We start from the raw sequence: 13,528 nt of genomic DNA, 5'->3' as shown, positions 1-13,528 counted from the left end.
GTGTGCTACCTTCAGTGAGATCAAGCTTGCACAAAAAAGCAGCTTGCGTGCTATGGCCAGTGCTACATGTTCATGGAGGTCTTGGTATCTGTCCTTCAAAGCATCTTTGACAACACTGAACTCTGTATGGTAGTGCAATGCCTGTCTGGGAACTTGCGATAGCAATGGGCTTGATGAATTGTGGGTTGGTTAATTTATCTTCCTCTCCATGTTCCCTTTCTGCCTCAGAGTACCACCAGTGACTCTTTCAAATGACAGAACTGTAGCCTGTGGCCATCTATCAATTGCTCTTCCAGCAAACTTCTTAGAAGGCTCTGCTGCTCTGCAGTGCTTGTGAACTCTGCTTTTAGTCATGTTTCAAGCCTGGCTACAAGTGTGGTTCAAGGAGCCTGTGAATAACAAGCTGAAAACTACTTGTCTGATGGATGTAGTAATTCTTGTTCTTCACCCTGAATCTATGCTCTTCTGTCCAGACTTTGGTGTATGTCACATGCACCGTTCTAGGAGCAATTATACAAACAGTAAAGCAATGTAGAACACCATGCCTTAATTTACCACAGAAATTAAACTTGAGAGAGTGCCTCTGACATTTAGAGTCTTATGATCATGTTGAAGTAGTGGCTGCCTGTCTTGCTGACGAATCTGTTCTTATTTATGCAGAGGCCTCTGGGTATAAGTACAGAGTGGAGGTGAGAAAGAAAACATCGCAATGCAGTTGTTTGGTTTTTTTTTTTCCCCTTGCAGAGCACAGAGAGAATGTATATGGTTTCAGCTTTTTTCTTACAAGAACATCTAAGTGTGAACATCTTGCGATTCAGGAAACTGTGCTGAAGTTCTTAAAGATCAAAGAAAAATATTTTTCCTGCATTCTGAGCTTTCACTTCAAATTTTTGAGTGCATGGATTTATAGTGTATGCCTTTTGAATGCTTTCTTTAGCATTCATGCTGCTAGTTGCATATCTGGTAAACTTAACAGCTAAGGAGGAAAGAGGTCTTGTGAAGGGGAGGGTGTCTGAACGCTGCTCAAGGAACTCTATCAGAGGAGGTTTTTTGTAGGTCTAATTTTACATTAATTACTGTTTGAAAACTTGGGGTAGAAACTCGTTCTACCTTAATACAAACCACAGATGAGGGGACAGAAAAATGGAGAATCTATTTTTTTTTTTCCTCCTAGATGGCTTATAATCCCCATATTTCAGCTGGGGTTTTGTTGGTGATGCAGTACTGGTATTAATAGAATTTTGGGGGTGAGCAGGTAAGGGTTCAAGTTAGCAAGAGGAGATGAGTTAGACTCCTGCTGTGAGGTGAATGGAGGAGGCATGAGGGTAGGAGCTCACCTCTGTTTATTATCAAGAGGCAAAGCAGCTTGCCAAAGATGCCATTTTTTTTGGCAGGGGAGAGTAGAAAATAACAGGAAAGGACTTAGAGTAGTTTTGGATGAGAAGACTGCATCCCTTCCTTTTTTGGATGGGAGACCACCTGAGCCATCAGCGACAGTGTACATGGGATGGTGCTGTTGATTAGTCTGTGCTTCTGTTGGAGTACTTGACAGCATCAACTCTTTGCACTAGAAGAGGCAGCTTTACTGAGGAAGTACTGTGTATGTGTTTAGGCTTGGTAAGTTTTATCTTTGATTAGCTAATGTGTGTGTATGCAGGGAAATTCAGGGAAAAACCTGAAAGGTGTTGTGCATGCTCTTCAAGCATCTAGTCTGCCTGCTAACCAACAACAAAAGAGAATCTTGTGGCTTCTGTACAGCTGCTTCTCTTTCCTCCCTCAACATCCCATCTCCCTCAAGAGCCCAGTAAAAGGAGAAACCAGGCTTTCTTGCAGGACTTGAATGACAAGTGAAAGCTGATTCTCAAAGAACCTTATATCCTAGATCATGTGGTTCTCTTTAAATTAAAATGACAGTGAATCACGGGGTTATGCTTATAAGAAGAAATGGTCTTAGTTGTGCCTTGGAGAAATTAGTCAGACTTTTAGATACAGAAATCGGGGTCCAACAGTCCTAATAATTAAGAATAGTGTGGGAGCAAAAGATGTGAAATAGATGAAAGTGGGTAAGTATACATACGTAAACTACAGATTTGGCTTTGTGTTATAGAAGTTGACTCCAAACCCTATGGTCTGGGAATTCACCTAGGAAGTCTAACAAGTACTGTGCAAGTTGGCTGGCTAATACAAGCATGCTTACCTATATTTGCCAAAGAGCAAGGAGTCCTCAGCATCCTCTTATTTACTCTACTGAATGCTGCTTGCTGTTGATTGCACTAGCTGGTCAGATGCAGCTAGTGTCTGTTGCTTATGAGCTCAGCTGTATCAAATACTGAGCTCATGGCAGGAATTCCTGCCCCATATGCTTAGGCAAATGCCAGGCTGCAGGCTGGTTCTCTAGCTGTACCTGTTCTTGTAGGTATAGCTCTGTGTATAGTAGTCTCTGAAACCTTAATACAGTTTACAGGATGAGAGTAGCATAGAACAACCTCTTGCTCTGTTCCCAGCTGACTAATATTGGGCTACTGGAAGCTTCCAGGCTCCCCTTGGTAACTGCTTCCCTCTGGACAAAAAAAGTGTCTTCCTCTTTTCCTTTTTTTTTTGTAATGCAGGTCTTCTTGAGCTCTCCTTGGGAAAATTCAGAAATGTGCTACTTAACCAGACCAATCCAGTGGAAGCTGTAATCAGAAACGTTGCAAGCAATGTGACTGTTGTTATTTTTCAAGTACATGCCCAGAAAAGCGATGTGGTGATATCCTTTGATAAGGTATGGTGAGAGTGTCACTTCTGTTCTGAAGTTCTGCTTTTCTTATAATGAAGGAGTGAGCTCTGGTACCTATAGAAATATAGAACTTAAAGAACTGAAGCTATATAATTGGATACCTAATAAATGAATACCTTACCTGCATGGCTCTTAGACAGTATTATTTTAGCTTCAGAAGTCCTTTCTTATGCTTATGGCTCATAGCTGCTATTTTGGAGGACTGAATGCTGAAGGAATTTCAGACCTGGCTTGAAGAATGTTTCAGGGCTCTTTATTCTTGGTGGAAGTGGTGCTTTTGATATGTGACTGCTGGCTACTGTCTGTCAGCTTGTCAAATAAAAAACAGATTCATGATAAGCATTTGCTAGATACCTTATACACTAAATGTGATCACTTTAGGATGTTTAGTTGTCTGCTGTTTATGTGGCTTGGATCTAGCCACTGCAGATATGATGTCTTGTCACTCCAGTTGCTTGTCCTGAATTTAATTCTCCATTGGTGGCATATGGAGAAGTTCTTCCACACTATCCTGGTGAAGGCTGCTACTTTTGGCCAACAATATAAGCATTCCTACTGCAATACGCTAGCCTCAGTTTGTCCCACTGTTACTGGGATGCAATCTTAAAATACTGAATTTTATGGTGCTGTGAGGCTCTAAGTGGTATTTGAGCAGAATGTAGACTAAGGTGAAGGTGGTAGATGGAGATCTGGCAGCTGCCATCCGGTATGCCTCTGCCCATCAGTTTTCCAAATGAGAATGTACTGAGTGCCAAGAATTATCCTGGGAAGCTTTGGGGGTAAATAACCTGCAACACAAGTCACCCAGCTGCTCGGTCTTCTTTGTACTGGTGAAATAGCAAGGATTACAGGGCTAAAACATTACTGTTATGCCTATTCAGTCTTCGATTACCAGTGGTAGAATTTTTTGCTGTCAATTCAGACCTCCTTTGCATTCATAGGCCTTACCAGGGCAAGGACGGTGGTGCACATATATGGCTGCACTGCTTTTAGGGCTGGCCTGCCTCTGGAAATATGAAGCTGAGCCAGACCTTAAAGCCTGCCAGGTCCAAAGTGTCTCCTTAGTGTTGCCTTGGGTAACTGTCGTTGTATTTTGACAAAAGTACATTTTCCATACTAAAATAATAGATTTGACTGGAGGTCAGTCGGTTGTTTCAGTCATGTGAGTGTGGTACTGCCATTGCTGCCTGATCTTTCCTCAAGACCCCTGGTTCTGAAAGGGATGGTGCTGGTGGCCATTGGGTTAGTAGCTGACCTGGCCCAAAGAGCTTGTCTGGCATGGCTAGTGTTAAGCCAGCTGTCATACAGTCATCTTCATTCTAGTGGAGATAGTGAGGTGCTTCTGCATGTTAATTCCCAGAATGCCCTTTAATGCCATCTCACAACTTTTTGTGAGGGATATTCCAACCATTTTACACCTTTATTAGTCCCTCCATTGCTGTATAGCAGTAGACTTCAGCTAGCTAGATTTCTCTGCAGTTTGCATGTGAATATTAACTCTTCAATAGTCTTGAACTCATTGCTTGCGTTTTTGAGCCTGAATTAGGCAGTGTGTGGTGTCAGAGGCCACTCCTTTTTCTGTGCCTTGGAGCTACCAGCTAGCTAAGGACTGAATGCCTCATCTCTGGCAACTGTCACCGAAATGTGTGCCCTACAGGGTTGTAGCAGGGATCTGTGCAATACATCAAGCTGTGGTGGAAATCTTCTCAAGAAGAACTACTTGTTTATATAATTTCTTTCTGTCCAGAATCCATCTGTGAACAGCTCAGGAACAGGAGTAGACAAAGGACTGGTTTCCATTCTTCGGCCTCAACAGAGTGTATGTACGTGGTACCTTCGGGCACTGGATGCTAGCCAAGTGCTCAGCACAGCTATCTCTATTCCCTATATGGAGAAAGGTAGGTTCTTATTACTTATTAAGGGATACCAGCTCTGCTTATTACAAGTTATCTGTGAAATGAAGGGTTGACCTTTCAGATGTGATATTCTTACATGGTGCACACACGATGGAGATGCCAGAAATTCTTTTGAAATGGACTGAAAAAGTTTGTGAGGGATATTCCAACCATTTTACACCTTTACTAGTACCTCCATTGCTGTACAGCAGTAGACTTCAACTAGCTAGATTTCTCTGCAGTTGATTCACTGTTGATTTGTGAGTCATGTATAGAATGTACTGTATAGTCTTGTCATGACTTCAGCCTTGAAGTAGAAAACTGATTTGCATGTGTATCAGGACCTATCTTAGATTGCAGTGAAACTACTTGTGTTGTCTGCAGGACTATAACCTTACGATTGTATGTGCTCAGCTAGCAGACTATGCCTGCAAGTACATGCATTGCTGAGGTCTTAATTCTATTTTCATGCTATGTAAGGGGAAGTAAAAACTACTACAGCTATCTTTTCTGTGTTCTAGATCCTATTCCTGGAGGCTGCAATCTAGAATTTGACTTGGAAGTGGATCCAAATATTTACCTAGACTATACATTGGTTGATATACACATCAAGTTTGCCCCTGCAAACTTGGGATATACCAGGTGTGTGGAAAAACTTCAGTGCACTGAGCAAGACCACCTTTGTCCTGTATTTGGCCAAGGTCATAAAACAAGATTCTGGAAAGACTGACCATCCAGGTGCTGGCAGAAATCTTATTTGCTGCAACAAGCTGAGAATTAAATGAGGAAAAGGAGGAGAGGGAGAGGTAACACAAAGAGATAAAGGCTGAGAGTTGCATCTTATGGGAGAGGTTATGCAGCTTCACATGTGCAAGCAGTCAGCAAATACTGGATCTTCCCATTCCTCATAATGACTTAATCTGTTTGAGGACCAGATGTGTATTATAGCCAGTTTTAATCTTTTACTGATACTGAAGCATGCTAATGACCTGGAGTTTTGTTTAATATTGAGACTTCAAGTTATAAGGCATTATTTCCTGAATGGTGCCTGATGTCACAGGTGATAGGCAGGGAATGGGGAATGCTGTGTTCAGAGCTGTATATATAGCATGCATGGAAAAACAAGCAGTGATGCCATGATCTTTGGCTGTTGTGACCTCTTGCAATCATACTGCTTAGACAGTTCATAGGAAGCCTCTGTAAATGTAAAGGCAGGTCCAGCACAGACACTGCTTGCATCAGGGTAGCTTGTGCATAATACTGATGTAGTCTGTGCTCACAAACGTTTACACTCTAGTTTAGAATTAATTGCTGGTGTTAACTTCTAAAGAGTAGAAGCCAAATACTGCCAACTTGTACAGGTAACTTCTGAAAACTAATATTAAGATCTTTGGGCTTGTGCTGGGCACATGGCTGATCTCTCTTTAATTGCAGAGGAGCAAACCCACCATCCTGCGATTCAGCGACTGATCAGAACTCCAGATGGCGACTGCGCTATGATGTCTACCAGTACTTCTTACCAGAGAACGATCTTTCTGAGATGGTACTCATGAGCCACATACGGAAGATGTCTGAGGTGCAAAGTATCAAAGCTAATGGCATTAAAGTAAGTCTGAAGCATTGGTGTACCAGGCATGTGGCAGTGATGCTGTCTTAAGTTTTCTCCTTCCTTGAGTGCTGATGTAAATAAGCTGCTGATGTTTCAGGCTTCTTGCTTGTATCTGGAATTTCTGTCTAGGAAGTATGCAGTGAGTGATGCACGCAACATGGGAACTACTCTCTTGGGAAAGAGGTGGCTAGTTAGCGCAGCCTGAAATGCAGCAGAATTGAGGCTACTTGCAGTGGGCTCTGATTCTAGGTAGATGTTAGTGACTGGTCTGTGAGATGTTTTTATGTCTTGCACTCTTTTCTTAATTAAACAGCTCTTATTGCAGTTTCTTCCTGCTTGCTGAATACTACTTTAGCCACAGTGTTCCTTCAGTAATGTTGAGGCCAGCTTGCCTAGAGCAATACTGCCACTGAGTAGCTGTAAATTCGGAAGTCGAGCCGCTTCTGACAAAGATTGATAATCTCCTGTGATGCCTGATAGATGCTGAGGACTGGCATCCTCAGATGCTGAGAACTGGGCAGGGGCTATAAGGAAAAGGAGGGAGGAGAGTGTAGTGGAACTGGACTAGAAACAGGCCACATTTGAAGTGGCATAAAGAGATCTGATAAGCAAGAGCAAACACTTGCTGCAATGTTTACGTACTCCCCAGCAAAGTGATTTGAAGGGAGAGAGAGGAGAGAATCTCAGTGGCCATGACCCATCTAGCTTTGCTAGGGAGTAGAATGGGAGCCTTGCCTGCTTCAGAGGCCCGACCTGGGTTAGTAGACTGACAGGGAAACAATTGTGTCCTCAAATGGGGAGGAGCAAAACATGTGAGAATTTTCTCCCCTGTCAGAAAACATAGTAATGTTGGAGGAAGTGGAGTGTGTCCTGTAAGCCTTTAATGCTTCAATTGGTAATACTGAGAGGATTCAGAATGAGAGAGCTCTTGCTTGCAGTTCTTGCTGATCATCATATTTGAGCTGCTGAATATTCCCTCAGCTGCATGGACGCATAAATATGCCAACAGTGACAAGCAGTCCCTTGTAATTAAAAATGTTCTTTACTGTTCCAGATGCTTACGCTGACAACTGATGACAAGACCAATGTCTACTTTTCTTCGCTTCCTGGACAAGGTGTGATCTACAACGTGATTGTATGGGATCCTCTTTGGAATACATCTGCTGCATACATACCTGTGCATACATATGCCTGCAGCTTTGCTGACCTGGTGGATAACTGCTCTTCTCTCAGTAAGTTGGGACTTGTGACCTTGCCAACTCATTTCTAGCTTGTTGTACTCCAATGTGCTGAGTGGTGCTCTTGACACTTTTTTTTAAATATGTGAAGGAGCTCTTTGTTCTACTGTAGATGTATTTTGTTACTTTATGACAGAGTCTACTCCTTAATTGAGGAGAAATTCTAGAATAATGAAATAAGACCAAGGAGAACTACTATCAATTGAAGATTTAATTTAATGGAGGTTTAATATATATAGCTTTCAACTCTGTAGTGCCACTCTAGCTTTTTCCATTTGAACTGGGTACATAATCTTAAGTCATTTATAGGACTATAGATGCTGCATGTGAAACTAAGCTAATAAAACGTGAACTAGATTAGGGTCCAGCTTTATTTTCTTTTTCTAACTGTGCTGATGCTAACAGGAATTGGTAACTTTTAAATATTTTAAAAGGAGCTAGTGACCTAAAATAAGCATGAAGATAATGCCAGCAATGACAAAATGACTACAAAGTCATGCTGTTTTGTACAAAGCTATATAATCATAGAATCTGAGCAGAAGAGCAAAGCTGCCACTCCCATATGACTGTGGGAGGGACAATAATAATGGGGTAGAACATGGTTCACAAAGTAAGATTTGTTCTCATAATTATTTTCCTATCATACACTGTAACACAAGTAACTGTTGTCAAACTCAGTGTTGTCTTATGGCAATGTAAGACAAATGAGGCTACACCCCCTCTTTTCTGATTTGGAGAATGAGGAAAATGCAATTTACGTGTTTCAAATGGCAAAATTCTTACAGGAATTTAAGCTTAGGATACAGAGGTGAGCCACACTGGGATGCTGCTGGTCCTTTCTGTTGCATGGAGAGTATATTAAAGGGAGACTATGGTGAAGGTTGTAGTGATAAAGACTAGCTGCTGCCAGGGTCACTAATCCTGTAGCACTGATTTTTATAGATGATTGGATGTCCTTTTTTTAAAAGCTGAGCAGAGAATTTTCAGGTAAAGCTATATCGGTACTATAAACAGCAAGTTACAGCTGCTTAATTATCATTAGAGAAACTTCAACCTTTTGAATAAAGAGGAAGCTCTTGGTTTCTTAATCACACTGGAACTACTTCAGTATTCTGTTGGAGATCCTGTCAAGATAACTGTTAGTTCAGGCATTCACATGGTGTGTCTGAAGGAGTGGCAGCTATTAAGTTGTCAGTAGATTTCAGTGGCAGCAACCTGACCTTACCTTAGTCTTGTTGTTGGTTACTAGACCGTTCCACCTAGCTGTCCCCTTTCTTTCTCCTTGTAGGCAGACTCTCTACCAAAGTATTCTTCACAGCTGTTGCTATTCTTGGTCTCTTCGCTTGCTTTTTTGGACACAGATTCTGGAAAACAGGTACTGAATGTTGAGGTGTTTTTTTCTTGTAAGTCTGGTTGGAATTTCATAGATGTAACTTGCTGTAACTTAGAATGGAGGTGTTATTACTAAGATTCACTTGATAGCGCTTATGTGCCAACTGGGGCAACTGCTTTGCTTTTACAGGATCAGAGCTTTTAAGTGCAGAGCAAGAAGCTTCTGGTATGTGAAGAACAGAAATGTAGAGCTAGGGTGCATGCTGGGCACTATAAATATAAACATGTAACTCTTTGACTATTTGAAGTGCTTGAAGACACTCCTTTCCAGAACAAAGTGTTGTCTGGCTTTCCTTTTGTGCTTTTCAGCCAGTAAGCTGAGATGTTCCTTCCCTATTGTAACATGATGTCTGAAGATATGCTGAAGTGAGCTTGGTATGAAGTGATGTGACAGCATGCGTACTAAATCTTTTTTCCTTCTTCTAGACTTATTCTTCATGGGCTTCATATTTGCAGGATTCTTCTTCTTTGTATTCATTACAAGGGTAACTGGCCTTAGTTATGATGGTGAGTAGATGTGTCTGCATACCCCATGCTCTTCCCAAAGTACTGTTATGAGTCCCTTGAGTAAAATCTCAGTTGTTTGTTGGCCAGCCTTAGGAAGGGTAGGAGGATGATACTTGGGTACTTAAACTGAGCTCTGATTACCATAATAGCAGAATAAGCAACAGAGTAGCTGTTGCTTCCAACATGAAATAGTGATACAGTATTAATAGCTGTAACTATAAAAGACAAATTTTAAGTATCTATCCAGTTTTTAAACTCTGGAAACTTGCAACATACTTCCTTCCTACTTCTTTTGTATTGGGTGGACTGCAGTTTCAGGTCAAATGCAAATTTTATCTTTAAAGTAATGGAGTGGAAGGTCTGCATCCTGCTTGTTATGCTAGCAAGAATTAGTTTTTGTCCTTTTGTCTTTGTCCTGACTCATTGTTACTTTTTCCATACTTGTGTGTTAGCTGTTGCAATAACTGTCCTGGGAACTCAAGGTACTAATATACTTAGTAGCAAGACTTTCATCCCAGTCCTATGCTACTCTTTCACACACATCCTCAGTTGCAGACTGGAGTCTAAGTGAAATGTATGAAGCAAATGCTAATTATTGTTTGGCTTTTTTCAGAAAGATTTCATTAGCTAACAAAAATCAAGCATGTAAGTAAAGCTGCTGAATACGTTATTGCAGTAACTGAAGTTTTCAGTGTTGGATTTTCCCCTTTTCTTTTTCAGTGCGTCTTATTTTGACAGCAGTAGCTGGACTTACTGGAGGGCTTTTCCTGGTTGCAAGCTGGTGGAGATTTGGCTCTGTCCTACTCTGTATGTTCGTTATTGGACTTGTACTGGGATTTCTCTTTTCATCTACAGTCTTCTTTACTCCACTAGGTATGCACTGAAATACTCTGCTGCAAAGTGCTGGCTGTTGAGTGATGTGTTCCTGCTGTAGTACAGGGACACTGCAAGGCTCCGAGATGAATGCCATTATCTGGTTTATCTCAGTGTTGTGTTTAACTTTCCCTTTTCAGTGTTGGGAGGAATAGAGATGGACCTGAAGCCTTCTTTCATGTGTGCTGTAATTAAAACTACTAAGGGAATCCCCACTGGTGGGAAAAGGAACATGCTTATTCTGCAGAGAACTTGAGGCTCTTCCTACCTAATCTGTGAGCCATCTCAGCAGTCTGGGGCACCAACTGTGCTCCAGGCAAGCACTTGCTCTGTGTCTTGTTCTCCACCCAGAACAAGTTACAGTAGAAAATGTGCAGTCTAACTTGGAGTCTTCAGGCATAAACGCATTGTGGATTAAGAGGAGCTCTTGCCATTACCTTTCACCATACTACAGTGCAAGGCTCTGGGAGCACTGCACTGTAAGAGTCAAACTCATTGTTGCAGCTGGACTGACATTGTCGGGGTCTTTAGAATGACTTTATTAAGAAAGAAACAATAGACTGCTGAGCTGTAATCCCTCTGGAACACACTGGAGCTTCAGCCACGCTGCTTTCTCTATTGTAATTTTAAATCTCAAAACTCTTCTACTTATGATCCCTTGGTGGGGCAGTATTTCATTCTCCAGTCATCTGTGTTTGACTCAAGCCATGACTCTGTGATAATCTAGGCAGTCCCTGGTTGCTTTTCATTAAAGTAAAACAGTAACTCAGCTGGGGGTCAGCTTGTCCCCTCTAATTGACAGGCCTTAGAAAGCAGGGGGAGCGAAGTAGTGTTTTGAGTGACTTAATTACTCTTCCTAAAGCCAGAAGCATTTGTTGCCTTGTGATGGCTGCATTTGCACTATACTGTAGAGTCAAACTTACATTGATGCAGGCTTATAGATTATAAACCTATATAGGCAATAAAATGGCTTCTTATTGGGTGGAAGTACTCTGGTACTTTTAATTCTTGTCAGATAAGTAATGTACACCTCATCAAAAATCTTTTGTTTCATGGACAAGGTCTGCTGTCCCAACTTGGAGTACAGGACCTATACTCAACTGGGACAGTCTTTTTCTGTTCTTGTTTTGAGTAACTGTGTTACAATGCATCTTAATCAGTATTTGAGCTCAAAAGCAAAGCTTCTCAACACTCTACCTTAGATTTCTGAATGCACAGAATCTTTGGGGGAAAAGGCTTGCTGATAACCAGTTACAAAAAAGGAAATGTTTTGCGAACTAGTGAATTACATGTGGAATATGGTGTCTTTGCAGGGGACTACAGAGTCTTCCGTGATGATGTTGTGTTCTGGGTGACCTTTTCTTCTGTAGCCTTGATGATTCCAGTGCTTTTTGTTGGCTGTCCAAGAATTGTAAGTAATCTGCACTGTCACGTCAGGAGGAGGGAGGAAGGGCTCTCAAACTTAATTCAAAATGTAGTCCTGTGGGATATGTGTAGAAGATTTAACACAGCTTAATGATGCTCAGCACAAGACCAGCTCTAGGGAGCTCCTGTTTGGCCCTATTTGTGCTGAGTGGTCCATAAACAAAGTAATGACTCTTGACAATGTTGCACATAGCATCTGGAGACACTTGCATTTACTTCTACTGTCTTAACAAGACACCGTGTGTGCAGCCAATTTCTTGTGGAAGAACTGATATAAAATACTGCCTTGAGGTGGGGAATAAAGTGTTTATCAGTCTCCTAAAGCTGTGGGATTTTTTTTCTCCCTCTAGCTGAACATACTGGCCTCTGGAATAGTAGGCTCTTACTCAGTGGTCCTAGCTATTGCTTGTTATGTCTACACAAGTCTTGCTTACATCACCTTAGACTTACTCAGAAGGGTCCTCAATGATTACTTCAACAGAGCTTACACCAATGTGCCTTTTCAAACAAATGGTGAGTACTGCTCTTAAGACTACTTTTTTTTTTTAAGAACTGCTACCTCTTGGTTCTGTTGTAGACAGTGAGTGTTGAGGGTAGGAAGGGATGAAAGGAGAACACAGTAAGTACAAGTAATTGAGGTTTAACACCCAGATGGTAAATTCTAGTCCTCCAAAAGAAATACTGAGTAGACCCAAAGGCACCAAACTTCCAGCAGGTGTTATGTGACAAAGGCCCTTGTGAAAGGTGCTTCTCGGGCTTGCACTGCCACCTTGCTGATGAGTTTACAGAGTGGGCAGTCAAAAGGCCTATATGGTGACTGAACAGACTCATGTCAACTTGCTCTGTGTTCATGCCTTTGCATGGATATACTCTAGGCATGTGAGGATGCAGAGACAATACTTCATTCCTTTCTATCGGTAAACGTGTTCAGTGTTTGTGCTTGGGAAAGGACAGAATGTTCTGTTTTGATACAGGAATCTGTTGCCTCTTTTTCAGACTTCATTATCCTGTCAGTGTGGGCAATGCTGGCCCTCAGTGGAGTAACTGTGCAGCTTCGCCGAGAGAGAAGTGAAGTGCCCTTCCCGCCACACCCTTATCTTACCTGGAAGCGAGAAAGGGAGCGCAGAAGCACCAATGTCTTAGACCCTAGCCATCATATCCCTCCCCTAAGAGAGAGGATCCATAGCAAGATACACCATATCAAAGAATTTTTTCAGAAAGAGCAGCCGGCTGGGGAAAGAACTCCGTTGCTTCTGTAACCCATCAAATGACTGGTGAGAACAAAGAAGAATAATCTAGGAATGGCGAGATGAATGATTGCCAGCAAACCAGCCAGTGGTGCAGGATTTACCACTACCAATTTGTCCTGCTTAATAAGAAGAAAACATACTTTCCAAACCTGGAAGAAAACTTATCTGTACGGTACACTACATGCTGTTTTATGACTGTTTCCCTCAATGGCCTGCTCAGTCTACTGTAACATGTCTAGCTGCAGAATCTTGTACTAGAGGTGAAGTACAGGTATTTATCTTATGGTGATCTAGTTTGATGTGTAGGTATGTGAAGTATAAAACAGCCCTTAGAAAGCAACCTGTACAATGCTGGTTCTTCCATCACAGTGGAAACCACTGCCTGACTTGCTCCTGAAGCCAAGCAGTCTGTCAAATTGCAAGGGAAGACAGATAAGAACCATCCATAGAAAGGGTTCTAGCAGGAACTGAAGTATCACCTTCTAATAAAGGTACAAAATGTGTGGCTGCAGACATGGTTGTTTCCAAGAAGTGTTACTGAACCTTGCAAGCTAAGCTAA

General features: G+C 41.8%; 1 protein-coding gene across 1 annotated transcript; it reads left to right on the top strand.

Annotated features, from left to right (window-relative positions):
* The first annotated feature begins 2,053 nt into the window (after positions 1-2,053).
* Positions 2,054-12,977, top strand: TM7SF3 (transmembrane 7 superfamily member 3). Its single transcript, XM_009879774.1, has 12 exons — positions 2,054-2,063; positions 2,610-2,764; positions 4,527-4,677; positions 5,196-5,316; positions 6,109-6,280; positions 7,338-7,515; positions 8,810-8,896; positions 9,340-9,420; positions 10,141-10,293; positions 11,607-11,704; positions 12,069-12,231; positions 12,715-12,977. Exons 1-12 carry the CDS (start codon positions 2,054-2,056, stop codon positions 12,975-12,977), a joined length of 1,632 nt encoding a protein of 543 aa, XP_009878076.1.
* Positions 12,978-13,528: the final 551 nt, after the last annotated feature.

Source organism: Charadrius vociferus, unplaced genomic scaffold (assembly GCF_000708025.1).
Source record: "Charadrius vociferus isolate BGI_N301 unplaced genomic scaffold, ASM70802v2 scaffold90, whole genome shotgun sequence".
Taxonomy (NCBI): domain Eukaryota; kingdom Metazoa; phylum Chordata; class Aves; order Charadriiformes; family Charadriidae; genus Charadrius; species Charadrius vociferus.
Note: the sequence above shows the minus strand (reverse complement) of the source record. Positions and strands in the feature narration are given on the sequence as shown.